The 27,000-nt window shown below is 38.4% G+C and overlaps 1 protein-coding gene and 1 pseudogene across 4 annotated transcripts in view; both read right to left on the bottom strand.

Moving 5' to 3' along the window:
* Positions 1-27,000, bottom strand: part of MAP4K3 (mitogen-activated protein kinase kinase kinase kinase 3) — a 199,830-nt gene that overhangs the window by 98,318 nt on the left and 74,512 nt on the right. For all 4 annotated transcript variants that reach the window (XR_010136150.1, XM_009237367.3, XM_009237368.3 and 1 more), the window contains 1 exon segment: positions 8,358-8,448. Coding sequence is in view for 3 of the 4 variants with exons in the window: in XM_009237367.3 (XP_009235642.1) it covers positions 8,358-8,448 (91 nt within the window). In the remaining variant the exon portion in view is untranslated.
* On the bottom strand, positions 19,793-20,519 carry LOC100458011 (developmental pluripotency-associated protein 3-like; annotated as a pseudogene).

Below are 27,000 nucleotides of genomic sequence, written 5' to 3'. Positions count from 1 at the left end.
CCCCTGAATATCTTTCTTAAAATGATAAATCTACATTTGCTTTTGGTCATTGACCAAGCCATATGCCTAATAGGAAAGGACTTGAGTCAATCAGCCCATTTTATGCAGGTCAATTATAAAATCTTTGTCCCTAGGTATCCGAACTGAAATAAAATTAACCACTGAGGTAAATATTCATTGTATCAGTATAACGTCCTGACTCAACAAATCCTCAGAATTTTTCTCATTTTGTAAAATTATCTATCTTACAAGAAACAGAAAAAGAAGTATAGGGGGAAAAGTTAACTATTTTGATGTCTACCAGAGTATACAGGGACCAAAATTCTAATAGCTATTTTATGGTTCTGAAATTCTTATAATTCCTAAAACACACTTTTTAATCTTCCCACATTTTGTAACACATCACAGACTTAAAACTGACCAAACTATGTATAATTATTTATATATTTTTCTCAAATATAGCATAATTTAAAAAGCAAAATAAAACATCACCAAGACCACTGAGGATCAGCAACTCTAATATCTGCCTGAAGTTGGCACATGGAGTCATCCTCCCTGGGAGAGGATGGGTAGCTATCCTGTACACTGCAGTCCCCTGATTCCTGTACTGTACTGTGAGTTGTTGTCTTGCTGACCAAAGCAATGGCTATTCCACTATATTCAGCAAAATAATTCAACTTTAATCATGAATTAGAAAAATAGAAAGTTTAGTAACTGCTAGATGTTTTAAACATAGAATAACTTATTTAATGTGAAGAAAATTTTTAAACTTCTTTGGTTCATTTAAAAATTACTAATAAGCAAAAACTATTGCAATCCAAATTTATTTACAGGTAACCTATACCATCTGCTTTCCCTTTAATAATGAGGGGTAAGGATGCTGTACCTGGGGGATACAAGCTGATCTATTTCTCTACAATTATACCTAATAATCCCCCAGTGTTCAGCATAATATTTCCAAAGGGTGGGCCACTGAACATCAATCCTACATGAAATATGCTTCCAAAAAGAAACCACTGTATAGTTAAATCAGTTTTTTAAAATATCACATAGTCTTTTCTTGGAAATTAGCAAGGCCACTGGTATATTAAAGGGTACCAGAAAGAAGATAAAGTGGGAAGAGGTGGAGGAAGGGAAAAAAGAGGAGAAGCGGGATGGGGAAAAATTGAGAGGGGGAGGAGATGGAGGAGAAAGAAAAAGAAAACCTCTAATTCTGTTTAGTTTACTATTTACCCAGATTATTTTTTCAATACACCCATTTTTTTACAAAACACGTATTTGCATCCCTCAGAACTAATGATCTATAGAAAATATCCTAGCAACACTGGTAAAGGAAGGTATCTGTAACTTCACCAAAGTTTTTTTGCTTAGAGCAGTGGTTCTTAACTGGGAGCAACTGTGTCCCCCAAGGAACAGTTGGCAAAGCCTGGATACATTTTTGGTTGTCACATCTGGGGGAAAGGGTGCTCCTGGTAACTAACAGAGGACAGGGGTACTAATATTAACAACTATCCTACAATGCACAGGACCACTTCCCACAACAAAAAAGTATCTGTCTTCAAGTGTTGATAGTGCCAAAGGTGAGAAACCCTGGCTTAAACAAATAACAAATTAACATCAACTTTATGAACTTGAAGATATATTCCTAATTCCTCTCAAAAACAGAAAAGAGAAGGACATTAACAGAAAACTGATAAAATCCGAATAACTATACTGAGTTTAGCTAATAGTATTGCATCAATGTTAATACCGTAGTTGTGAAAAGTCTGCCATGGTTGTGTAAGATGTAAACATCAGAGAAAGCTGAGTGAAGGAAATACAGAGAACTCTGCACTATTTGCAACTTTTGGTAAATGTAAAATATTCCTAAATTAGAAAGTTCCCTTTTATAAAAGCAAGAGTAGCTGGGTATAAAGTGACTTAACTGTAATCTTTATTCTCATATTCTAAGTATTCAAAAAGACATTCATAAATATATTTTGAGTTAAGATCCAGTTGTGTCTCTTCTTAGCACTGTTTGTGACTCTAGAAAATTTTTTTTCCCAGTTTTATATAACTCAAGAGACCAACATCTCTTTCCTGGATTACTGTAATAAATATACCGTAATTAGTTTAACTAAATTGCCTGTTTTAATCTCCTCCACCCTAGGTCCATCCTCCACAGAATATACTAACTCTGTGAAAATCTTTCAGCAAGTATGCTCAGTCCCTATAGATTCTAATTAAGGCATAAAAGATTCATTTTTGCCCGTATCTCTACAATCTTATCTACTCCAACTGCACTCAGCCCCCTGGAGGCCACAGGTCCAGCACCTGTGGGGTTTAACCAATCGCAGGTTCACCTAACCAGAGACTGAAAATTTTCAGAGGGGAAAAAATAAAAATAATACAACAATAAAAATAACACAAATTAATAAAGTATTACACTATTTACATAGCATTTACACTGTGTTAGGTATCATATGTCACCTAGAGATAATTTTAAATTGGAGGATGTGCATAGCTATGCCACTTTATATAAGGGTCTTGAGCATTCACGGGTTTTGGTATCCACTGGGGTTCTGGAACCAATCCCTGCACATACTGAGAAGTAACTATGTAGCCCCTTTTCCCTCTCAGGCTCTAATGTGAGACCAGTTAGCTGTCTCCTGAATATGTATGTCATGGTTTTTCATGCATGTGTTCCCTTTGCCAAAAATTCCAATTCTCTATACACATAAATATCTGCCAATCTTTTAACACCCAATATTTGGGAATTACATCATTCACAGAGCTTTCTGATTCCACTACTTTGACATAAATCAGACAGTCTATCATCCTTAGCGCCTCTGTGCCTTACTTCTAAATTATTACTGCATCTAGCATATTATGTTATGATTATTTGCTCATGCCTACTTCTCCTGTTAGATTATAAGCTCCTTAAAGGGAAAGATTAGGTTTTAGATATCTTTATATCTGTGGAAATCAACACTGCACTCTACATGCTAAGAAATAATGTATAAACACTTTGTAAATGGTGGTGATTTACATATTTGTTACTGAGGTAAAGTATACTCATCTAAACTAGTACTCTGTACTTCAAAGGTTTATTTATTTTATTTTTGAGATACAGTCGCGCTCTGTCACCCAGGCTGGAGTGCAGTGGAGTGATCTTGGCTCACTGCAACCTCTGCCTCCCGGGTTCAAGTGATTCTCCTGCCTCAGCCTCCCTAGTAGCTGGGACTACAGGCAAGTGCCACCATGCCCAGCTAATTTTTTTGTATTTTTAGTAGAGATGGGAGTTTTGCCATGTTGGCCAGGCTAATCTCAAACTCCTGACCTCAGATGATCCACCGGCTTCAGCCTCCCAAACTGCTGGGATTACAGGCGTGAGCCACTGCACCCAGCCCAAAGGTTTAAAATATCTATTCTAAATAGTTTTTACTGTATGGATCAAATCTTCTACTGGCTTATTGTTTAAGGAGCATTTGTTGGCCAGGTGTGGTGGCTCACGCCTGTAATCCCAGAACTTTGGGAGGCTGATGCAGGCGGATCACGAGGTCAGGAGTTTGAGACCAGCCTGGCCAATGGTGAAACCCTGTCTCTACTAAAAATACAAAAATTAGCTGGGCGTGGTGGCACACGCCTATAATCCCAGCAACTCAGGAGGCTAAGGCAGAAGAATCTCTAAAACCCAGGAGGTGGAGGTTGCAGTGAGCCGAGATCGTGCCACTGCACTGCAGCCTGGGAGACAGAGCCAGACTGTCTCAAAAAAAAATAAATAAATAAAAATAAAGGAGCATTTATTGCTTTTCCCCCTAAGCTTTACTGAGCTCAAGCTTGAGAGGAATGTCTCCATTTTCTTAACTTATTTTTAAATGATATGCTGGGCTAAGGAATGCTTAGGAATCTGAAATTAACTTAAACTCATCTTTAGTTTAAAAGAAGTAATAGTTAAGCTCCAAAAGAATTGTAAAGAATAAGTCTATGATGATTTAATTCTGTTGTTTTATAAATACACAAACATAAATATTCAGATACAAATACATACCAAACCAGGACTATTTAAATTTTTTAAATGTTAAGGCTTTGTCTATCTAGTTTTTATTGCAGGTATATTAATGATCTTCAACAGTGGAGTAGGAAAGGCCTTGTTAAGAAGAATGCCAGGTATTCTGCTTTATAGAAGCTCAGTTTCAGTTTTCTTCAGAAGCGAGCACAGCTACCCTGATATAAAATGGACTTCTGAAACTTAATTATATGCTAGTCATCTACTAAGAAAATTCATAGCGTAAGTCTGATTCTCTGAAGGGGAAATTTATCAATGGTCAAACTACATTTGCTCAGTTTCCTTAACTTTTTGTCTAAATTTGTTATACAGGTTGTAATAGCAACAACATAGAAGGAAGAACGTTGCAATGAACAGTATATACTTTATGGGGTTTGTAACAAGTTCAAACAAGATCCTCCTTTGTAAAGTCATTTAATAATGAGAAAGAATTCAAGAAATCATGTTCCCTCTGAGACTAAATCTGGCCTTTCTGGGCTAAGCAATACAGTATGCCAAAAAAGACAACAGATTAGCTACCTGTAAAGCCAGGTTTAAATCCCAGTGCCACTAATGAGAAGTTGGATAGACTAAATAAGTCATTTATCCACCACTCTGTTTTCTCATCTATAACCAAGAGTGGGCTGTATGACAACATCTGTTAGTCCCTTACAGCTCTAACATCCTACAAGTCTAATCATTAGGATTCCCTACTCCAACCTGGGCTGAGCCTGAACTTCAATTAGGGAATAAGGGAAGAATCTCTACAGAAGAAAAGAGCAAGAGAGAGATAAAATTAATTGCTATCCTACATTAGACTACTATTTACCTTCATATCACTTTGGTCTGCTACATCCTTTTACAGAATAAAATAATATATTTAAATCAGTGTTTCTTAATATTAGATTATACAACACTAAAAAGAACATAGTTTTACTGAAAAAAATGATCCTATTTTTGTCTGTTTTACTTTGGTTTCTGGGTAATTTTGCTTTTTGTATTTAGAATGAAGCAAAATCATAAAATAAAAAACTTAGATGTTAAATTCTCTCAAGAATCTTATTTGTAAAATGGAAATAATTTCTACCACAGTTATACTGCTATCCAGGTTGCTGAAAGATCAAATGAGGCACTAAAATAATGATACTTTTAAAAAGTTAAGAAGTAGTAGTAGTAGCAGCAGCAGCAATAGTAGTAGTAGCAGTGGCAAATACCTATTGAGCATTTATTACATTCTAAGCACCATTCTTACTATTTCACATGTAGTTACCCAGGAAGTACTCACAGCTATCCTGTCATGTAGATATTATTATCATCTCTGTTTTATAGATGAGGAAACAGAGGCACAAACTGGTTAAATAATTGATAGAACCAGGTCTCAGACCAGACAATCTGTCTCCAGAACTTAACCTCTTAACTACCAAAGATACGATTTATCTCTGGCAAAAAGATCATGCTCATTTTACCATACCAAGGGTGCCACGTAAATGAGTGGGGTTATCCTGGAATAACAGGTTAGATTTTGGATGGTTCCATAGTTCTGGAAGATTCAGATCATGTTTGAGAGATACTCTTAGATCAATGTCCCTGGTGAAAAAAAATGCTCATTTAAAGACCAGCTTGCCCTTGGGGGAAAAAAACCTTTGTAATACTTCTCCTAGTTGAGCCTAGTAGGTAGGTCATTTTGTTAGGACCAAAAGCAGTAAAACAAATTGTTTTGAAGTGGTGCTTTTAATTGTATTAGCAGCAATCAGTTATTCGTATCATGAACTTCAATGGTTTTAAGAGAATATTTCTTTGAACTTATACAGTAACTGCCTGTGCTGAGTAGGCTTCCTAACATACAAACTGATGGAGAAACTGTCTGTGTTAGGTTGCTGTTTCAATCACTCACCATATAAGTAGTTTTAAATTGGCTGCTGAAGAACCCATTTAAAATGTGTAACAGCCACTGACCTGGGGATAGTACCTAACCCTATGTGAAAAGGGTTAGTTAATTCCCTGAAGTCTCCATAAAACCCACAACTTGGCTGGGCGCGGTGGCTCACTCCTGTAATCCCAGCACTTTGGGAGGCCAAGGAGGGTGGATCACCTGAGGTCAGGAGTTCGAGACCTGCCTGACCAACATGGTGAAACCCCGTCTCTACTAAAAATAAAAAATTACCGAGATGGGTGGATCACGAGGTCAGGAGATCGAGACCATCCTGGCTAACACGGTGAAACACCGTCTCTACTAAAAATACAAAAAAAAGGCCAGGTGTGGTGGCTCACGCGTGTAATCCCAACACTGTGGGAGGCTGAGGTGGGTGGATCATGAGGTCAGGAGATCAACATCATCCTGGCTAACACGGTGAAACCCCGTCTCTACTAAAAATACAAAAAATTAGCCGGGTGTGGTGGCAGGCGCCTGTAGTCTCAGTTACTCAGAAGGTGAGGCAGGAGAACGGCTTGAACCCGGGAGGTGGAGCTTGCAGTGAGCTGAGATCGCACCACTGCACTCCAGCCTGGGTGACAGAGCAAGATTCCATCTCAAAAAAAAAAATTTTAGCTGTGCGTGCCTATCGTCCTAGCTACTTGGGAAGCTGAGGCAGGAGAATCTCTTGAAGCCAGGAAGTGGAGGTTGCAGTGAGCCGATATCGCGCCACTGCACTCCAGTCCGGGAGGTTGCAGTGAGCTGAGATCGTGCCACTGCACTCCAGCCTGGGCAACAGAGTGAGACTCTGTCTCAAACAAACAAACAAACAAAAAACCCCACACCTCTACCTTAACCAAGGTGGGGCAATCAAAGCTGTACAGGAGTGGTTACAACCATGAACAGCAGGTCCAGTTGGTTTTTCAAAAGCTGGAAAGATGACAGGGCAGAATACCCTAGTCTTTTCTATCTGTTGTGCCCAAAAAAGAAGAGAAAAAGTGCTTTGTACCTGGATCATATGAAAATGGGAACCTGCAAAAAGTTACAATATGTTGGATGTTGCTAAAGTATGCTGAAGAAAAACTGAAGAGTTTTTTTAATACACAGGGAAGGCCAGGCAGGGTGACTCACATCTGTAATTTCAGCATTTTGGGAGGCCAAGGCAGATGGATCATTTGAGCTCAGGAATTTGAGACCAGCCTGGGCAACACAGTGAGATCCCCCATCTCTATAAAAAATACAAAAATTAGGCCAGGTGCAGAGGCTCACGCCTGTAATCCCGGCACTATGGGAGGCCGAGGCAGGCAGATCACGAGGTCAGGAGATCAAGACCATTGTGGCCAACATGATGAAACCCCATCTCTACTAAAACACAAAAAATTAGCTGGGCGTGGTGCCACGTGCCTGCAGTCCCAGCTACTCAGGAGACTGAGGCAGGGGAATCACTTGAACCCGGGAGGCGGAAGTTGCAGTGAGCTGAGATCACACCACTGCACTCCAGCCTAGCGACAGAGCAAGACTCCATCTCAAAAAAAAAAAGCTGGGCGTGGTGGTACGTATCTGTGGTCCCAGCTATTCATGAAGCTGAGGTGGGAGGATCACCTGAGCCTACGGAGGTCAATGCTGCAGTGAGCAATGATCACAGCACAGCACTCCAGCCCGGGTGACAGACTGAGACCCTGTCCCACTCCTGCCAAAAAAAAGAAAGGAAAAAAACAGTAAAATATTCTCTAATCTTCCCTTGGAAGAAGCTTAAAAACAACTAGGTCACCAGTGATCAACTCACAGCTGCATGTAGAAGTGAATGGAAAACAAGATTTGACCCTAAGGTGATTGCCTATGCAATATAACCTAGGAACCTGGCCTGGGTCTGGCTACCAAAACAAAATAAGAGAAAGGAAATTCACAGTCCTAAATTCACAGTCCTAAGTTCACTTTAGGACCTGAAAAAATAAGTTACTGAGATGATTATAGTTCCCAGTTCTTTGGACAAAATGAAGGAAAGGGATAAGGTAATATAGTACTCTTAGACCAGAAGCACAAAATTTAAAAAAAGTTTCTGATAAACACATAACTGGAAGAGATGCTCCTGACTCTACACTGACCTAAGTCCAGAAGAAAGGGGCAAGAGAATGGCATATTTAGATCGCTAGTCCACCACTGGAAGACTAACCATAACGTTTTTACTTGCCAGCATTTTCACTAAAAGCACATCTAGAATTCCCAAGTCATACGACTGTAATATTGGTTACAGAATTAACATAGGTCCTAAGTAAAAATTCCATTGGTATGAAAATATCCTATCTTCAAAGCATGAAGAAAAAATACAAAACATGGTATTAAAACTAACTTTATTTTGTTTAATGTATTAGGTGATGAAATCATTATTGCTTTTCAAAAGGGAAACAAACAATATACCTGAGATAGCTTCCAAAATAAGCAACAATATTTGGGTGTTTACAGTCTTTCATCATAATAATTTCTTGCTGCACAACTGCAAAGTCTTCTCCTAGAATAAAAAACAAGCATGTTGAATATTTAGAGGTAAGTTTCAAAATGCTCATTTATTTCAAAACACAATAAAATAATTATACGTATTAATAAGTATAACGTAATTAATGAGTTATAAATAAAACATAGCCAATAAGTTAATGGTATTACTTTTAATGACAATTTCAGTCCTGACTTGAGAGAAAATATAGCATAGTAATTAAAAGCATGAACTCTGGTCCTAGACTTTCTAAATTAAAATCCTAACTCGGTTCCTCACTAAGCTGTGTGAGCTTGGGTAAATTATTTGACTTCTCTGTGCCAATTCCATCCTCAGTAAAATAATAATAGCCTGTCTCTTGGGAATGTTGTAAGCGTTAAATGAACCAATACATGTAAAATGCTTAGAACGGTGCCTGGCATGGAGTATGCTTTATACAAATATTTGCTATTATTATTATTATTATTATTATTATGCCTTGGACATAATCATCGGTATAATCCATATGTAAATTACTTTTTCCTTTATTTCCAAGTAATATTTAACATAATTTTAGCATAAAGAAGTAATTCTTTTTTAAGTTAGGGCAGGAACCCTTATACACCAAGTGTGTCAAATTTATCTCCACAGGCTGTTTTCAGAGCTGAGAGGCCTATACTCAGGCAGTACTGGATTACCAGATGGCCCACATTCACAGGCTTATCCTGTATTTGAGTGCCTTGTTCCAACTGTGTTATAATGCAGAATGGGATTGTATTTTAGCCTGGTCAGACTATTAGCAAATAATCTCTCTCCTACTGCCTCCTTGTCCAAATTCTCTAAAATAAGATCTGGCAATCCTATAGCAGTGTCACATGCTGTGGCTCCTGAATGAACACTTGTCATAGAGAGAAACAGAACTGCAGTGAATGCAAATGTGGTGAACCAGAGACTATGCAGAAAGAGAACAAATGGAAGTGCTTACTCTGAAATAAAAGTAGCTTTGTATTACTAATTCAGCTTTTAAAGTATTATATACTATGAATAGCCTGATTAAATGTAAATTAGTAGCAAAGTAAAAAACAGAAGGCTTCCCCAATTACTGCTCAAATCATAAGTATGAGGTCATTGTGGTAAGCCCTGACATTTCTGGCCTTGGCATTTTGCTACTGCAAATGTAACTGAGACATGAAACAGCCCAACCATGAACCGTGTGAACCCAATATCAAAATCCACCTTACTGTCCCAGTTACAAGGAAAGAAATAATGGAGAAGAGACAGTTGTTATGTTGGGTTCTTAATTTCTGCGTTGATATGAGCACAAAACCACATATCTCCAAAGACATAATTTTTAGGCTTTCAAAAATTTGGAAGATTATTGAACTATGATCTTATCACTTTACTTCCCACCATTAAGGATTCCTGATTTTCTGTATATTAGAAGAAATCAAAATTAGGAATAATAAAGCCAAAATAAGACTAACAACAATTTTTACAGGTATACTAGGTACTTTGGAAGTTCTGGACTTTTAGTTTCTCACTCAACCCAAAATTATACTTTTAGTCAATCTAGTGAAAGAGTTGCATACAATAAAAGTTGATCTAGTCAGAGTGAATCCAAGACTTTAGTTTGATGGTTGGAAGACAAAAGCTCTCTTTCTGGGGGTGGCCCTCACAGTTATTAGTAGTCATGATACAACCTCAAAGGGAGTCAGCCTTAGGATAAAGTTAATATGTGGAAAGCATTGAGGAGAAACAGGTAAAAGGAAGCATATTGAGCTATTACAGCAAGCCTCACCTGTCTCTGTAATTTTCAGATATACCTGTACATGACCAATAAACTCTGTGTATTGTTTAAGCCACTTCAGCTGGGGTTTCTGTTACAGATAACTATAAGCATCATAACTTCTACAGTGATCTTTGTATTGAGCACTTTTATTATACTACACTGATGTCTGCATGTCTATGCCTTCACTAGAATACAAAGTCCTCTAGGATAGGATTATGTCTTCATCATCTTTGTACCCCTAGTACCTAAGATGTGATCAATAAAGAACTGTTGACTGAATGAATCTACAACACCACGTAATTCCTTTCTATAATGACTGTAAATCCAGAATATCAGCTTTTGGTTTAATTTCATCCAATTGTTAGCATGTTTTATATAATTAATTGCCTATATATTATTCCTTTTATTTCTAATAGAACGTATTAGTGGCTTTAGGTTTTCAACTGCAGCTTTCCCATGAAATACTACTGATCCAAAGTGTATCATTTTCTACTATTAAGTCAACTCTATGTGATTGTGAGAATGGTCAAATTAAATTCAACATTTTTGTGGGAAAAAAATTCAAAGAAAAATTCCACATACTCAATTTTTAAAGGTAAATAAAAAATGTAGATTTGGGTAAGAAAAAAGTAGAGTTTAATACATTAATAATCCAAAGGATTTAAAGAACTTTGTTCAAGGCTCATGAGAAATACATTATAAAGATAGGCCTCCTATCACGAGTAGAGCAGCAGGGGGTAACTGCTCCCATGATTCAGTTACCTCCCACTGGGTCCTCCCACAACACATGGGGGTTATGGGAACTACAATTCAAGATGAGATATGGGTGGTGACACAACCAAACTACATCATTCCGCTCCTGGCCCCTCCCAAATCTCATGTCCTCACGTTTCAAATCACAATCTTGTCTTTCCAACAGTCCCCCAAAGTCTTAGTTCACTCCAGCATCAACCCAAAAGTCCAAGTCCAAAGTCTCATCTGAGACAAGGCAAGTCCCTTTTACCTATGAGCCTGTAAAATAAAAAGCAAGTGAGTTACTTTCTAGATACAATGGGGGTAGAGGCATTGGGTAAATATAGCTGTTCCAATGGGAGAAACTGGCCAAAACAAAGGGACTACAGGCCCCTGGCAAGTCTGAAATCCAACAGGGTAGTCATTAAATCTTAAAGTTCCAAAATGACCTCTTTTGACTCCCTGTCTTACATCCATCCAGGTCATGCTGATAACAAGAGGTGGACTCCCATGGCCTTGGGCCACTCCACCCCTGCAGCTTTGCAGGGTACAGCTCCCCTCCTGGCTGCTTTCACAGGCTGGTATTGAGTGTCTGCAGCTTTTCCAGGCGCACAGTGCAAGCTGTCGGTGGATCTACCATTCTGAGGTCCAGAGGACAGTGACCATCTTCTCACAGTTCCACTAGGCAGTGCCGCAGTGGGAACTCTGTGTGGGGGCTCCAACCCCATGTTTCCCTTCTGCACTGCCCTAGCAGAACCATGAGGGCTCCACCCTTGCAGCAAACTTCTGTCTGGACATCCAGATATTTCCATATATCCTTTGAAATCTAGCCAGAGGTTCTCAAACCTCAATTCTTGATTTCTGTGCACCTGTGGGCTCAATACCACGTGGAAGCTGCCAGGCTTGGGGCTTGCACCCTCTGAGGCAATGGCCTGAGCTGTACGTTGGCCCCTTTTAGCCACAGCTGGAGCGGCTAGGATGCAGAGCACCAAGTCTCTAGGCTGCACACAGCAGGGGGAGCCCTGGGCCTGGCCCACAGTACCATTTATTCCTCCTAAGCCTCCAGGGCTGTGATGGGAGGGGCTGCTGCAAAAGTCTCTGAAATGCCCTGGAGACATGCTTCCCTTGTCTTAGTGATTAACATTTGGCTCCTTGTTACTTATGTAAATTTCTGCAGCAGGTTTGAATTTCTCCTGAGGAAAACTGGGTTTTCTTTCTATTTCATTGTTGGGCTGCAAATTTTCCAAACTTTTATGCTCTGTTTCCTCTTGAATGCTTTGCTCCTTAGAAATTTCTTCCACCAGATACCCTAAATCATCTCTCTCAAGTTCAAAGTTCCATAGATCTCTAGGGCAAGTGCAAAATGCCGCCACTCTCTTTGCTAAAGCCTAACGAGAGTCACTTTTGCTCTAGTTCCCAACAGGTTCCTCATCTCCATCTGACAGCACCTCAGTCTGGACTTTATTGTCCATATCACTATCAGCATTTTGGTCAAAGCCATTCAACATGTTTCTAGAAAGTTCCAAGCATTCCCACATCTTTCTGTCTTCTGAGCCCTACAAGTCTCTCGGAACTTCCAAACTTTTCCACATTTTCTTTTCTTCTTCTGAGCCCTCCAAACTGTTCCAACCTCTGCCTGTTACCCAATTCCAAAGTTGCTTCCAGATTTTCAGGTATCTTTACAGCAGCACCCCACTCGTGGTACCAATTTACTGTATTAGTCCATTCTCGTGCTGCTAATAAAGACCTACCCAAGACTGGGTAATTTATAAAGGAAAAGGGTTGAACTGACTCACAGTTTGGCATGGCTGGGGAGGGCTCAGTAAACTTACAAATCATGGCAGAGGGGGAAGCAAACACATCTTTCTTCACATGGTGGCAGGTGGAAGAAGTATGAGCAAAAGGGGGAAAAGCCACTTATAAAACCATCAGATCTCATGAGAACTAACTCACTATCACGAGAACAGCAGCAGGGGGTAACTGCCCCCCACGATGCAATTACATCCCACAAAGTCCCTCCCATAACATGTGGGGATTACGGGAATGACTCAAGGTGAGATTTGGGCGGGAACACAGCTAAACTATATCAACAATCAAAACAATAACAGCTTAAAGATGAACCCTGAAAAGGTCCCTTATTTCTGTCACATTAAGTCCATACTTTGCTGTTGGCCTTGTCTACATATCTAGCACAGTGTCACTATTAAGGATATGCACTTTGAAATCAGAATATCTAATTATGAAACTTGGTTTCACAACTTAATAGTTGTATCATCTCAGACAAATCTGTCTGTCTCTGCCTCCCATTTCTCTTCTGTTTCTTTCTTTCTCTCTCTTTCCCTCTCTCCCCCACACCCTTTTGTCTCTACATTATAGCAATTATGTTTTATGTAATAATGTGATATATTATATTATAATAATATATATTATAGCAAATACCCATAGTCACAATTCTATGCCCCCTTACTCTATTTTTCCCCATGTACCACACTTAACATATTATATGTTTACTTATATGTGTGCTTCCCTAGCACATTAGACTCTTTCAATATAAATGAATTAATGAATTATTCTAAAGGTAATAACCAATTGAAACCCACAAGAAAAAAAAATAAGGTGGTATAAACAGTAGAAATACAAAATTTTCATTATTTACTATATATGACTGTGCTCCTGGAAAACAAACACTTGAAAAAAAGGCAGAAATAATTTTTTAAAATCCTTCAATAACATATTAGAATATGTCAAATTAAATTGTGTACCTAAGAATAAGCTTTAAAACCCATAGGCTCCATACAAAGTTTAAACTTGCTTTTAAAATCTTTAAAATGATTATTTAAACATTATTTAAATTAAACTACATTTTATTTCAATATTAAATATTTAATTTAATATTATTAAATTATCATTTAAAACAGAATCTGCTCTGTTGTTAGTTTTCATGTTAAATAGCTGTTTGATACTGCAAATAATTATTTCATTATAATGACATCTGTCAAGATGCTTCTGGAAAACTATGTTAGCTTATTAGAGTCATGAAGATGTTATACATGTAGAAGACAGAAATAAAGATGACTAAAGGAAAATAAGAAAACAAAGTATTCTGTGAGATAAAAGACCTGAAAAAAACAAAAGACACTTCCCTTCTGAATAGAAGAACTTACTATGGTAAAGACAGCAAGTACCTTATGAATTAATAACTGTATTAATGAAATTTCAATCAAAATGCCAGTTGAATCCTGAAAAAATTATACTTAAATTCACCTGAAAAAATAAACATGAAGGGACAGTTTTCTAACAGATATTATTTTGAAATAAGTAGCTTTTATTTAGAATTGATACATCTGGAATAATTCTCATCTTTCTGATTCTTTATCCTGGATCATGTTAAATGTCCTATGGCCAGAAACAGGAAAAAGAAATAAAAGACATCCAAACTGAAAAGGAAAAAGTAACATTATATTTGCTGGAAGATGACATGACATTGCATATAGAAAGCTCTAGATTCCACAAAAAAACTGTTAGCACTAATAAATTCAGCAAAGTCGCAGGATACAAAGTCAAGTGCATTTATATACACTAAAAACAATCTGAAAAGGAAATTAAGAAAATAATCCCAATTACAACAGCATCAAAAAGAATACCTAGTAATAAATTTAACCAAGGAGGAGGAAGACTTGTACTCTGAAAATTACAAAACGTTTAACTAGAAAAATAAATGGAAAGACATGCCATGTTTATGGACTGAAAGAACATTGTTAAAATGTTCATACTACCCAATGTGATCTACAAATTCAATGTAATCTGGAAAACAAACAGCAACTTTTTTCTTTCAGAAATAGAAAAAACAATCCTAAAATTTAGATAGAACCACAAAGAATGCCAAATAGCCAAAACAATCTTGAGAAAAAAGAATAAAAGCTGGAGGTCTCACACTTCCTGGTTTCAAAACATATTACAAAGCTACAGTAATCAAACAACATGGCACTGGCATAAAGACAGACACATAGACCAATGGAATAGAGAAAAGAAAACTCAAAATAAACACATGCATATAAGGTCAAATCCCCTTTTACAAGGATGCCAAGACTATGCAATGGGGTAAAACAGTATTCAACAAAAGATGCTGGGAAAAACTGGATGGCAGTATGCAAAAGAATGAAATTGGACGTTATCCTACATACACAAAAAATTCAGCTTTAATTTATTAAATACTTGAATATTAATTAAATACTTACATGCAAGGCCTGAAACTATAAAACTCTTATAGAAAAACACAGGCCAAAACATTCATAATATTGGTCTTCGCAATTATTACTTGGATATGACATTAAAAGCACAGGCAACAAAAGCAAAAACAGACAACTGAAATTCCATCACTAAAAAGCTTCTGCACAGCACAAGAAACAGAATTAAAAGACAACCTATGGAATGTAAGAAAAAATTCGCAAACCATATATCTGATGAGGGGTTATTAGGCACTCCTACAATGCAACAGCAAAACAAAACCCACCAAATAACTGGATTCAAAAATGAGCAAAGGGCTGGGCGCAGTGGCTCATGCCTGTAATCCCAGCACTTTTGGAGGCCGAGGTGGGTGGATCACCTGAGGTCAGGAGTTTGAGACCAGCCTGGCCAACATGGGAAAACCCAGACTCCACTAAAAATACAAAAAATTAGCTGGGCATAGTGGCAGGTGTCTGTAATCCCAGGTACTTTGGAGGCTGAGGTGGGAGAATTGCTTGAACCCAGGAGGTGGAGGTTGCAGTGAGCCAAGACTGTGCCACTGCACTCTAGCTTGGGCAACAGAGTGAGACTCCGTCTCAAAAAAAAAAAAAAAGAGCAATGGGTGAATGGGTGATGGATATATGAAACAGCTTGATTTGATCATTTCACAACATACATATGCATCAGAATACCATGTTGTAAACTGTAAACAAACAGTATACAATTTTTGTCATTTATACAGTAATCATACTGGGGATTTTTTTTTTTAAGAGCAAAGGACTTGAACAGAAATTTCTCAAAAAAAGATATACAAATGGCCAACAGATCTATATCAAAAGATGCCCAACATCATTGTCTTCAGGGAAATGCAAATCAAAACCATGATGTCACCTCTCACCTGTTCAGATGGCCATTATAAAAAACAAAACAAAACAAAACAAGACAATAGCAAGTGTTGTCCAGGATATGAAAACCTCCGTCCACTGTTGATGGGAATGTAAAATGGTGTAGCCACTATGGAAAACAGTACAGAAGTTCCTCTAAATATTAAAAATAGAAATGCAATATGATCCAGCAATCTCACTTGTGGGTATATACCCCAAAGAACTGAAATTAGAATCTCAAAGAGACATTTGCACTCCAGAAAGCAGAATGGTCATGGCCAGAGACTGGGGGAAGGAAGAATTAGGAGTTGCTGTTCAATGTGTAAAGAATTTCAGTCACAGAAGATGAAAATATTCTAGAGCATAATGTATAACATAATGGTTATAGTTAACAATACTGTACTAAATATTTAAATTTGTTAACAGAATAGATATCATGTGATGTGTTTTTACCACCATTGATAAAAAGAGACAAACTCTAAAATATTTGAAGAGATTTATTTTGAGCCAAATATGAATGACCAGTGGTCTGTAATACAGCTCCAAGAGATCCTGAGAACATGTGCCCAAAGTGGTTGGTTTTATACATTTTAGGGAGACATAAGACATCAATCAAAATGTGTAAGGTGGGCCAGGTGCGGTGGCTTACGCCTGTAATGCCAGCACTTTGGGAGTCCAAGGTGGGTGGATGACCTGAGGCCAGGAGTAAGAGACCAGCCTGGCCAACATGGTGAAACCCCATCTCTACTAAAAATACAAAAATTAGCCAGGCGTGACGGCACACGCCTATAATCCCAGCTATGTCGGAGGCTGAGGCAGGAGAACTGCGTGAACCCGAGGCAGAGCTTGCAGTGAGCCAGGATGGCGCCCCTGCACCAGCCAAGGCGACAGATAGAAACTCTGTCTCAAAAAAAAAAAAAAAAAAAAAAAAGATATCGGGTAGCGGAGACCAAGGTTTTGTCATGCAGATGAAGCCTCCAGGTAGCAGACTTCAGAGCTTTTGTCAGACCTATAAAGTGCCAGACTCAGTTAATTCTCTCCTGGATCAGGAAAAAGACCTGGAAAGGAAAATGAATCCTCTACAGAATACAGATGTTCCCTACAAGAGACAGCTTTGCAGGACCATTTCAAAATATATCAAAGAAATATACTTGGGATAAAATACTTCTATTTCTTTCAGGGCCTGCTATCTGTCATGTGATGCTATACTAGAGTCAGGCTAGAATTTGGTGTCTTATTGCTGTAAAAAGTCTGTTCACTAGTCTTAAGATCTGTTTAAATGTTAATGTGGGTCAGCTGAGCCTGAATTCCAAAGGGAGGAGGGTATAATGAGGATGGTGGAGTCTCATTATGATGGTAACATCATGGCCTGAACTAGTTTTTCAGGTTAACTTTGGAATGCCCTTGGCTGAGGAGAGCCTCCATCAGTTGGTTGGGGGGCTTAGAATGTTATTTTTGGGTTACGCCATAGTAATTTTTAAAATGTCCTATAGCCAAGAGAAAAATGTAAGCTTAGACTATGAAAAATAAACCAGGCTTCTCATGCCATTGTTACGGGTATTTCACTGTCAAATCTTCCCATTTCCATTCTATTTTAAACACAGAGAAGTGAGAACATACATCTACGTTACACGTAAAAGTGTTTTAAAGTGAATTTCAAATTAACTTTTAATTTCATGTGTGGTGTCATTCAAAATACATAATTTCTAAACTCCATTTCATATGGTAGAAACAATAAATGAAATTAACAGTACTTCAGTTGTTCATGAAAGGAGTCAAACTCTAAAATATTTAAAGAGATTTATTCTAAGCCAAATATGAGTGACCAATGGCCCATGACAGAGTCCTCAGGAGACCTGAGAACATATGCCCAAGGTGGTCAGGGTACAGCCTAGTTTTATACATTTTAGGGAGATCTGAGGCATCAATTGAATACATTTAAGATTTACATTGGTTTGATCTAGAAGGGTGGGACAGCTTGAAGCAGGGTGGTGGGGTGGGGGTGGAGGTGGTGGCTTCCAGGTTAGAGGTAGATTTTTAAAATTTTCTGATTGGCAATTGGTTTAGAGTTATCATCAATAGAAAGGAATGTCTGGGTTCTGATAAGGGGTTGCGGAGACCAAGGTTTTATCATGCAGATGAAACCTCCAGGTAGTAGGCTTCTCTTCAGATGTAAATGTTTCAGACGAAATGTTTCTCTTGAGACATAAGATCTGTACTGATGTTAATACCAGTCAGCTTTCCCTGAATTCCAAAAGGGAAGAGGGAGTAGTTCCACCTCCGCTTCTGTCATGGCCTGAGTTTTTCAGGATAACTTCGGAATGCCTTTGGCCCAGTGGAGGGGTTCATTTAGATGGTTGGGAGGCCTTGGAACTTTATTTTTTGATTTACACAGTAATCTATGGCTAACATTCCAACTTCTCTTAAGTTGCCAATTACTGTGTCAAACTACTGGAGTACCAGGAAATACTCTGAAACACTACATTAAACTATCAGGGTATCTTGAAACCCACTGGCTAATCTTTAAAAAGATAAGAAATTGGCTTCAGTAATTACAACATAAAATTAGAAAAAACTTTTCTAAAACCATAGAAGCAGCACCCAACTTTGAATTTTTGAAGAAATATTAAAGCCCTGATCAATAGCACAGAAATACAAAGGAAGTATTTAATAATCCTATTGATTCCTAGTTATTTCAAAACAAATGAAAAAATGATTAAAACAGCAATATTCGTATTTTTTTCAGAAATGAGAATGAAGAAAACAACCCTTCAAATACTTCACCTGATAAAAATAACTTAGAGTCTATTTATTTGTTTGGCTGTATTTTAGTAAGTGTTCTTGATTAATGCTTAAGATAAGTATCACTTACATTTACATACATTGTTACTGAATGGCCTTTGAACTTGGGTTCCACAAAGCCAAGAAGAAATTCCCTTGCTCAAACTATCTAAACAAAAAAAGAAGCCAGACACAGTGGCTCACACCTGTAGTCCCAGCACTTTAGGAAACTGAGGCAGGTGGACTGCTTCAGCCCAGGAGTTTCAGACTAGCCTGGGCAACATGGTGAGACCTCATCTGCAGAAAAATTAAAAATAAGCTGGGTATGGTGGTGTGAGCCTGTAGTCCCAGCTACTTGGGAGGCTTAAATGGGAGGATTGACTGAGCCCGGGTGGTTGAGGCTGCAGTGAGCTGTGGCTGTGCGACTGCACTCCAGCCTGGGTGACAGAGTGAGACTCTATCTAAAAAAACAAAAAAAGAAAAGGAAAAGGAAAAAAAAAAAGAAAGAAACCATGGCCCTGGCTCCCTAAAAAAAAGTCTTTTTTTTTTTTTTTTTTAAAAGGTACTCAAATGTCAACTTTATTGTTTCTATATAAACACCTTTTTGTGCTGAAAATGTAAAAATAACAAAGTTTGCTGTGATTGCAATTCAAATTTTTGAAAGCCAGAAAATCTAATTATGCTATAGCCAAACTACCTAATGCTTTCTTTATCCACAAGTAATTTTGCTTCAATTTCTTGATGTTGGGTTTCATCTCAATGACTTTGGGCTTCTAAGACACATGGGAATACTTGTATCATCTTGGCTTCTTTGGGTCAAATCAAAGAGTAGAGCTAAAGTTATTCAAATACATTCAGATTACACAGATCCCTTATGAATTACTAGTATCATAGTAGGAAGAAAAAGATACAAGAAGAAAAATACATCCTAGATAGAACTCATTACCAAAATTATTGGTGTATAGTCTATACTAGCACAGAGTAGCTTTCTCAACCTGCTATATAAAATTACCAGCAAGAAAAAAAGGTGCAAGAATAAGATTTATGGCTGAAGTGGCTTGGTGTCTTGATTCCCTATTCTAGCATTCTCAGAAGGATCCCATCCGTTAGACATGCAGAAACTGCAGGGACATTTGAATGGTCTTGATTCCTTCTTAACTCCCTTAGGCCCCTTGTTTGTTGGTATTCTTTCATGCGTACGAACTCTGCCGAGTAACATGTATCTCAATCTTGCCATCTTTTCTCTCTGCACAGACAGCAATGTTCTTACTCCTTTCCCGCTGTAAAGCCACTCATCTTCGATTTCCTTGAGGACTGCTGCTCTTGCAGACTCTCAACGGAGTAAAGCTTCTGATAGAGGGGAAGCACATTGGCTACTAGCATTGATAGTCAAGTTACTAAGGTTCTTTATCAACATCTCGGAGCAGATTTGAGAGGCCCCTGAATCGTCCCGGGAATTTTCTTCGATGAGCATTTGTGGAGACTCTGGGATGTAGGTTGGATTAAACTTCTGTGATGGGTCCATCGGCGTCTTGACACAACACTAATCTTCTCCTGGATCTTTGAAACCTAGCAGAAACTGATGACGGAGCCTCAAATTGCTACAAGGTAGCCCCCAAAAAGTCTTACTCTAGAGCTGGGCATGGTGTTGGAAGCCTGTAGTCCCAGATATTTGGGGGACTGAGGTGAGAGTTCAATCCAACCTGGGTAACATAGTGAGACCTCAACTTTAAGATAAAAAGAAAAAATGTCTACCCTAATGCTGTGTTTCCCAACTCTGTTTTCCTAATGCCTCTCCCCAAGAAATTTTAATACCACAGATATTCTGCACGTTTATGTATTATGCATATATACATACATACATCTGTGCTTTATACATAAAAAGAATTAAGATGTTTTTCATCCCAAAGAACCAGTTCCACTCCTTTCTTATTTTAAAGGAATATTTGAGAAAACATTCTCTAGTGTAAACGGATTGTGTCCAGGTAGTCAGGGAAGGAGGGCTTAACTTGAGCTTCCTGACCTATAAACCTGTTGGATCTCCTTTTTTACCTGGATCCAGCTCTTTTGAGAGCCAGGTTTACCCAAGTGGTTCTGATGGAAGGCCCAAAATAAGGAAGGTACCCGTAACTCAGGACTGAATTTCTAGTGAAAATCCGCTGGAGTATATCCCCCCCCCCCCCCCGCCCCGCCTACTAAAAATTATGGCAGCATCCCTACAGTTTCTATATGTAAAGTAAGTATTATAGTAGCCTCAAAAAATGTTTCTGGAGTAAGGACAGAAAAAGGAAAAATAGAGCACGGTGTAGATTTTAAGGGAAGTGAACAATACAATGGGCAAAAATTTTTCTGTTTTTATCATGCCCACCAACAAGAACAATGACATATTGTTTAAAATAGTTTTAGCTGGACACAGTGGCTCATGTTTGTAATCCCAGAACAATGGGAGGCCAAGGCAGGACAATCACTTGAGGCCAGGAGTTTGAGACCAGCTTGGGCAACACAACGAGACCCAGTCTCTACAAAAAAAACTAAAAAATTAGCTGGGTGTGGTGATGCACACCTGTTAATCTCAGCTAGTAGTGAGGCTGAGGCAGGAGGATCGCTTGAGCCCAGGAGTTGGGGCTGCAGTGAGCTATGATCACATCACTATACTCCAGCCTGGGTGACAGGGTGAGATCCTGTCTCTAAAAGAAAAAAAAAAAATCCCAAAAAAGAAAAAAAGTTAAATAAAATAGTTCTAATTTTGGACCTTTTTAATCTCTCAACTTTCTGTTCTCTCACCAGACCTGATTTAAAGACATTTTTTTTTAGCAACTCCTGATCTATTCTTGAGGTTACATAGGCATAAACCACAGCTGTATAAAACTCATGAAAATGAGTTTCTAAAATCAAAACAATAAAACTATTCTTCCCACAAACTCAATTTTTATATATATCGTACCTCTCCCTTATCCCTTGTAACCTATCAATCATGTTTTAAGTCCTATCCACCCTAAAATCTCATGCAGTCACCCCTTCCTTCCCTCTGCACGTAACTCAAGTATGGCTGTCACAACAGTAATGTCTTCTTACCAGCAGGGCTTCTCTCCCATCTGCCTGTGTACACTGACTCTTCCTACAGTTATACTCTGACCAAGTTACTAACCTGTAAAAACAAATGAAATCCCACTGTTTTACAGGGTAAAATCTAAACCTTTGGGCTAGTGTTTTTTTTTTTTTTTGAGATGGAGTTTTGCTCTGTCACCCAGGCTAGAGTGCAGTGGCGTGATCTTGGCTCACTGCAACCTCCGTCTCCCAGGTTCAAGTGATTCTCCTGCCTCAGCCTCTCAAGTAGCTGGGAATACAGGTGCGTGCCACCAAGCCAGGCTGATCTTGAACTCCTGACCTCAGCTGATCTGCCCGCCTCGGCCTCCCAAAGTGCTGGGATTACAGGCGTGAGCTACTGCGCCTGGCTGCTTTGGGCTAGTATTTAAGGCTCTCCATAAACTATCATCAGTTTTCCACTTATTATTTCCCACCATGCTCATATAGAGCACACTACTCTAGACAAATCAAACTACTACTTCCAAACAGGCCTAGTACTTTCATACTACCTTTGCTTTTATACTATCCTCATGTGGAATACCCTCCATTCTCTTATTCTACTAGCAAAATCCTAGCCAGTCTTGAAGGCTCATCTGAAGTTTTACTTCCTTAACTGTCCCAAGGGAAATGGAACTCACAGCTTCTATGGAACCCACCAAGTATAAGTTAGGAATATCAGCCACTCTGCACTATGTGTATCCTTTCACATAGCATCCTACCTAGATATTCCCAGCCCAGAGTATTTCAGAGTAAATAGTCAAAGGCGGATCTTCAGTGACCCACGAATTAAGTCTTTCTAGTCACAGCCATCACCGTTCCTTACTGCCAGCACCACCACCTACATATGCACACACATTCTGCTCAATGGGTTCTCCATAGTTACGCTGCTACTTACATAAACATTCTAGTTTTCATATTGGATAACAAGTTACTGGAAGGCAGGAACCATATCTCTGTATCTTCCTTCTAAATTAAGTGCTAAATAAACATCCTTGAAGCCAAATCACTGTCATAAATAGAAGACTGAGAATAAGAAATACATTGCAGATAAACAAAACAAAAAGTCCTTTGTCAGTTGCTTTTTTATTTTGGAGCATTATTACCTTTCAATGTGTAAACATTCAATCTCTCCAGCTCAGTCAGCCTCAAGTCATAGTATGATTCTAATATATTTAAGAGTGGCTAAGCAATCCATGATTAACCTTTGAAGAACAATTATCATGAATGATGTAACAACTACTCTATTCATGAGGGCAATAAACACAAGGCAGCACTGAATAAGGACATGGTGGCAAGGGATCCACAAAAACCTCAAGGGAGATGGGAAAAGGCACCAGATAAATCATATCCCCAATGTTTCACCACTCTATGATGAAAGATAAGGAGGCAGAAAGCACCTTTACTACCTCTCAGGAAAGAAAAAACTAAAGTCAAAGGCTGGCAGGAGAGAATATTCCATAACATTTAACTTTGGAGGTCCATGAAAAAATAGTGGAATAAGGTCTTACTGGTACTTTTTCGCACTTTTAAAATTTAGCTTTACAATTTAATGCATGTTGCTCTCACGGAAACAAAGCATAATACCCTATTTTCTCACTACAAGTTTCTCTGTTTATCAATCTCAGTAGTTTTCATTGTGTTGCAAAAGGAATGAGTTTCCCCATTTAGAAGAGTTTTTCCTATCAGTTGCTACCTAATGAATCACTGTTATCCATCTGCATTTGTATCATATTATAATAACTAGTGCTGCAAACAATACCACAAATGAGAATAAGTAACTTTTAAATTCTGACTTTAAATCACAAACAGAAAAGATTCCAGATATATAACTTATTTATATAATAATACATTATCAGAACTTGAAAATAAAGCCCCAAAGAATATATATCTAAGTTCTATTCTACTAGCAAGCTCTGCCATAGCTCTCATCTTGATCCATTTTTAATTTTTTTTTCCAAATAAGTCTCAAGAATTGGCAGCGTTCTAGCCGGATCAGCCACAGACCACAGGAACAAACCCATAATCTGACAAATTCAGGTTTATTGACCCAGTGCAATGAGGAAAACCACACGCCAGAGAAATCTTAGGGCATCTCACCAAAAGAAAAGAGTTTTTGTAATATTTTGAATAAAATGGAATTGAGGTGAAATTTAAATGAAGTGGTGTTTTGATAGGCTTAGAGCAAAGGAGAGCTGTATGTAAACGGGCAGACTTCAGGATTGGATTACAAAGTGAACCCAAGGTTCTTTTTTTTTTTTTTTTTTTTTACCTTTTTTATTTTTTATTTTATTATTATTATACTTTAAGTTTTAGGGTACCTGGGCACAATGTGCAGGTTAGTTACATATGTATACATGTGCCATGCTGGTGTGCTGCACCCATTAACTCGTCATTTAGCATTAGGTATATCTCCTAATGCTATCTCTCCCGCCTCCCCCCACCCCACAACAGTCCCCAGAGTGTGATGTTCCCCTTCCTGTGTCCATGTGTTCTCATTGTTCAATTCCCACCTATGAGTGAGAATATGCGGTGTTTGGTTTTTTGTTCTTGCGATAGTTTACTGAGAATGATGATTTCCAGTTTCATCCATGTCCCTACAAAGGACATGAACTCATCATTTTTTATGGCTGCATAGTATTCCATGGTGTATATGTGCCACATTTTCTTAATCCAGTCTATCATTGTTGGACATTTGGGTTGGTCCCAAGTCTTTGCTATTCTGAATAGTGCCTCAATAAACATATGTGTGCATGTGTCTTTATAGCAGCATGATTTAAAGTCCTTTGGGTATATACCCAGTAATGGGATGGCTGGGTCAAATGGTATTTCTAGTTCTAGATCCCTGAGGAATCGCCACACTGACTTCCACAAGGGCTGAACTAGTTTACAGTCCCACCAACAGTGTAAAAGTGTTCCTATTTCTCCACATCCTCTCCAGCACCTGTTGTTTCCATTCTAACTGGTGTGAGATGGTATCTCACTGTGGTTTTGATTTGCATTTCTCTGATGGCCAGTGATGGTGAGCATTTTTTCATGTGTTTTTTGGCTGCATAAATATCTTCTTTTGAGAACTGTCTGTTCATGTCCTTCGCCCACTTTTTGATGGGGTTGTTTGTTTTTTTCTTGTAAATTTGGGTGAGTTCATTGTAGATTCTGGATATTAGCCCTTTGTCAGATGAGTAGGTTGTGAAAATTTTCTCCCATTTTGTAGGTTGCCTGTTCACTCTGATGGTAGTTTCTTTTGCTGTGCAGAAGCTCTTTAGTTTAATTAGATCCCATTTGTCAATTTTGGCTTTTGTTGCCATTGCTTTTGGTGTTTTAGACATGAAGTCCTTGCCCATGCCTATGTCCTGAATGGTGATGCCTAGGTTTTCTTGTAGGGTTTTTATGGTTTTAGGTCTAACGTTTAAGTCTTTAATCCATCTTGAATTGATTTTTGTATAAGGTGTAAGGAAGGGATCCAGTTTCAGCTTTCTCCATATGGCTAGCCAGTTTTCCCAGCACCATTTATTAAATAGGGGATCCTTTCCCCATTGCTTGTTTTTCTCAGGTTTGTCAAAGATCAGATAGTTGTAGATATGCGGCATTATTTCTGAGGGCTCTGTTCTGTTCCATTGATCTATATCTCTGTTTTGGTACCAGTACCATGCTGTTTTGGTTACTGTAGCCTTGTAGTAGAGTTTGAAGTCAGGTAGCGTGATGCCTCCAGCTTTGTTCTTTTGGCTTAGGATTGACTTGGCGATGCGGGCTCTTTTTTGGTTCCATATGAACTTTAAAGTAGTTTTTTCCAATTCTGTGAAGAAAGTCATTGGTAGCTTGATGGGGATGGCATTGAATCTGTAAATTACCTTGGGCAGTATGGCCATTTTCACGATATTGATTCTCCCTACCCATGAGCATGGAATGTTCTTCCATTTCTTTGTATCCTCTTTTATTTCCTTGAGCAGTGGTTTGTAGTTCTCCTTGAAGAGGTCCTTCACGTCCCTTGTAAGTTGGATTCCTAGGTATTTTATTCCCTTTGAAGCAATTGTGAATGGGAGTTCACTCATGATTTGGCTCTCTGTTTGTCTGTTATTGGTGTATAAGAATGCTTGTGATTTTTGTACACTGATTTTGTATCCTGAGACTTTGCTGAAGTTGCTTATCAGCTTAAGGAGATTTTGGGCTGAGATGATGGGGTTTTCTAGATATAAAATCATGTCATCTGCAAACAGGGACAATTTGACTTCCTCTTTTCCTAATTGAATACCCTTTATTTCCTTCTCCTGCCTAATTGCCCTGGCCAGAACTTCCAACACTATGTTGAATAGGAGTGGTGAGAGAGGGCATCCCTGTCTTGTGCCAGTTTTCAAAGGGAATGCTTCCAGTTTTTGCCCATTCAGTATGATATTGGCTGTGGGTTTGTCATAGATAGCTCTTATTATTTTGAGATATGTCCCATCAATACCTAATTTATTGAGAGTTTTTAGCATGAAGCATTGTTGAATTTTGTCAAAGGCCTTTTCTGCATCTGTTGAGATAATCATGTGGTTTTTGTCTTTGGTTCTGTTTATATGCTGGATTACATTTATCGATTTGCATATATTGAACCAGCCTTGCATCCCAGGGATGAAGACCACTTGATCATGGTGGATAAGCTTTTTGATGTGCTGCTGGATTCTGTTTGCCAGCATTTTATTGAGGATTTTTGCATCAATGTTCATCAAGGATATTGGTCTAAAATTCTCTTTTTTGGTTGTGTCCCTGCCCGGCTTTGGTATCAGGATGATGCTGGCCTCATAAAATGAGTTAGGGAGGATTCCCTCTTTTTCTATTGATTGGAATAGTTTCAGAAGGAATGGTACCAGTTCCTCCTTGTACCTCTGGTAGAATTTGGCTGTGAATCCATCTGGTCCTGGACTCTTTTTGGTTGGTAAGCTATAGATTATTGCCACAATTTCAGATCCTGTTATTGGTCTATTCAGAGATTCAACTTCTTCCTGGTTTAGTCTTGGGAGGGTGTATATGTCGAGGAATTTATCCATTTCTTCTAGATTTTCTAGTTTATTTGCGTAGAGGTGTTTGTAGTATTCTCTGATGGTAGTTTGTATT

The sequence above is a fragment of the Pongo abelii genome, chromosome 12, assembly GCF_028885655.2.
Source record: "Pongo abelii isolate AG06213 chromosome 12, NHGRI_mPonAbe1-v2.0_pri, whole genome shotgun sequence".
Lineage (NCBI taxonomy): Eukaryota > Metazoa > Chordata > Mammalia > Primates > Hominidae > Pongo > Pongo abelii.
This window is presented reverse-complemented; position numbering and strand designations above follow the sequence as displayed.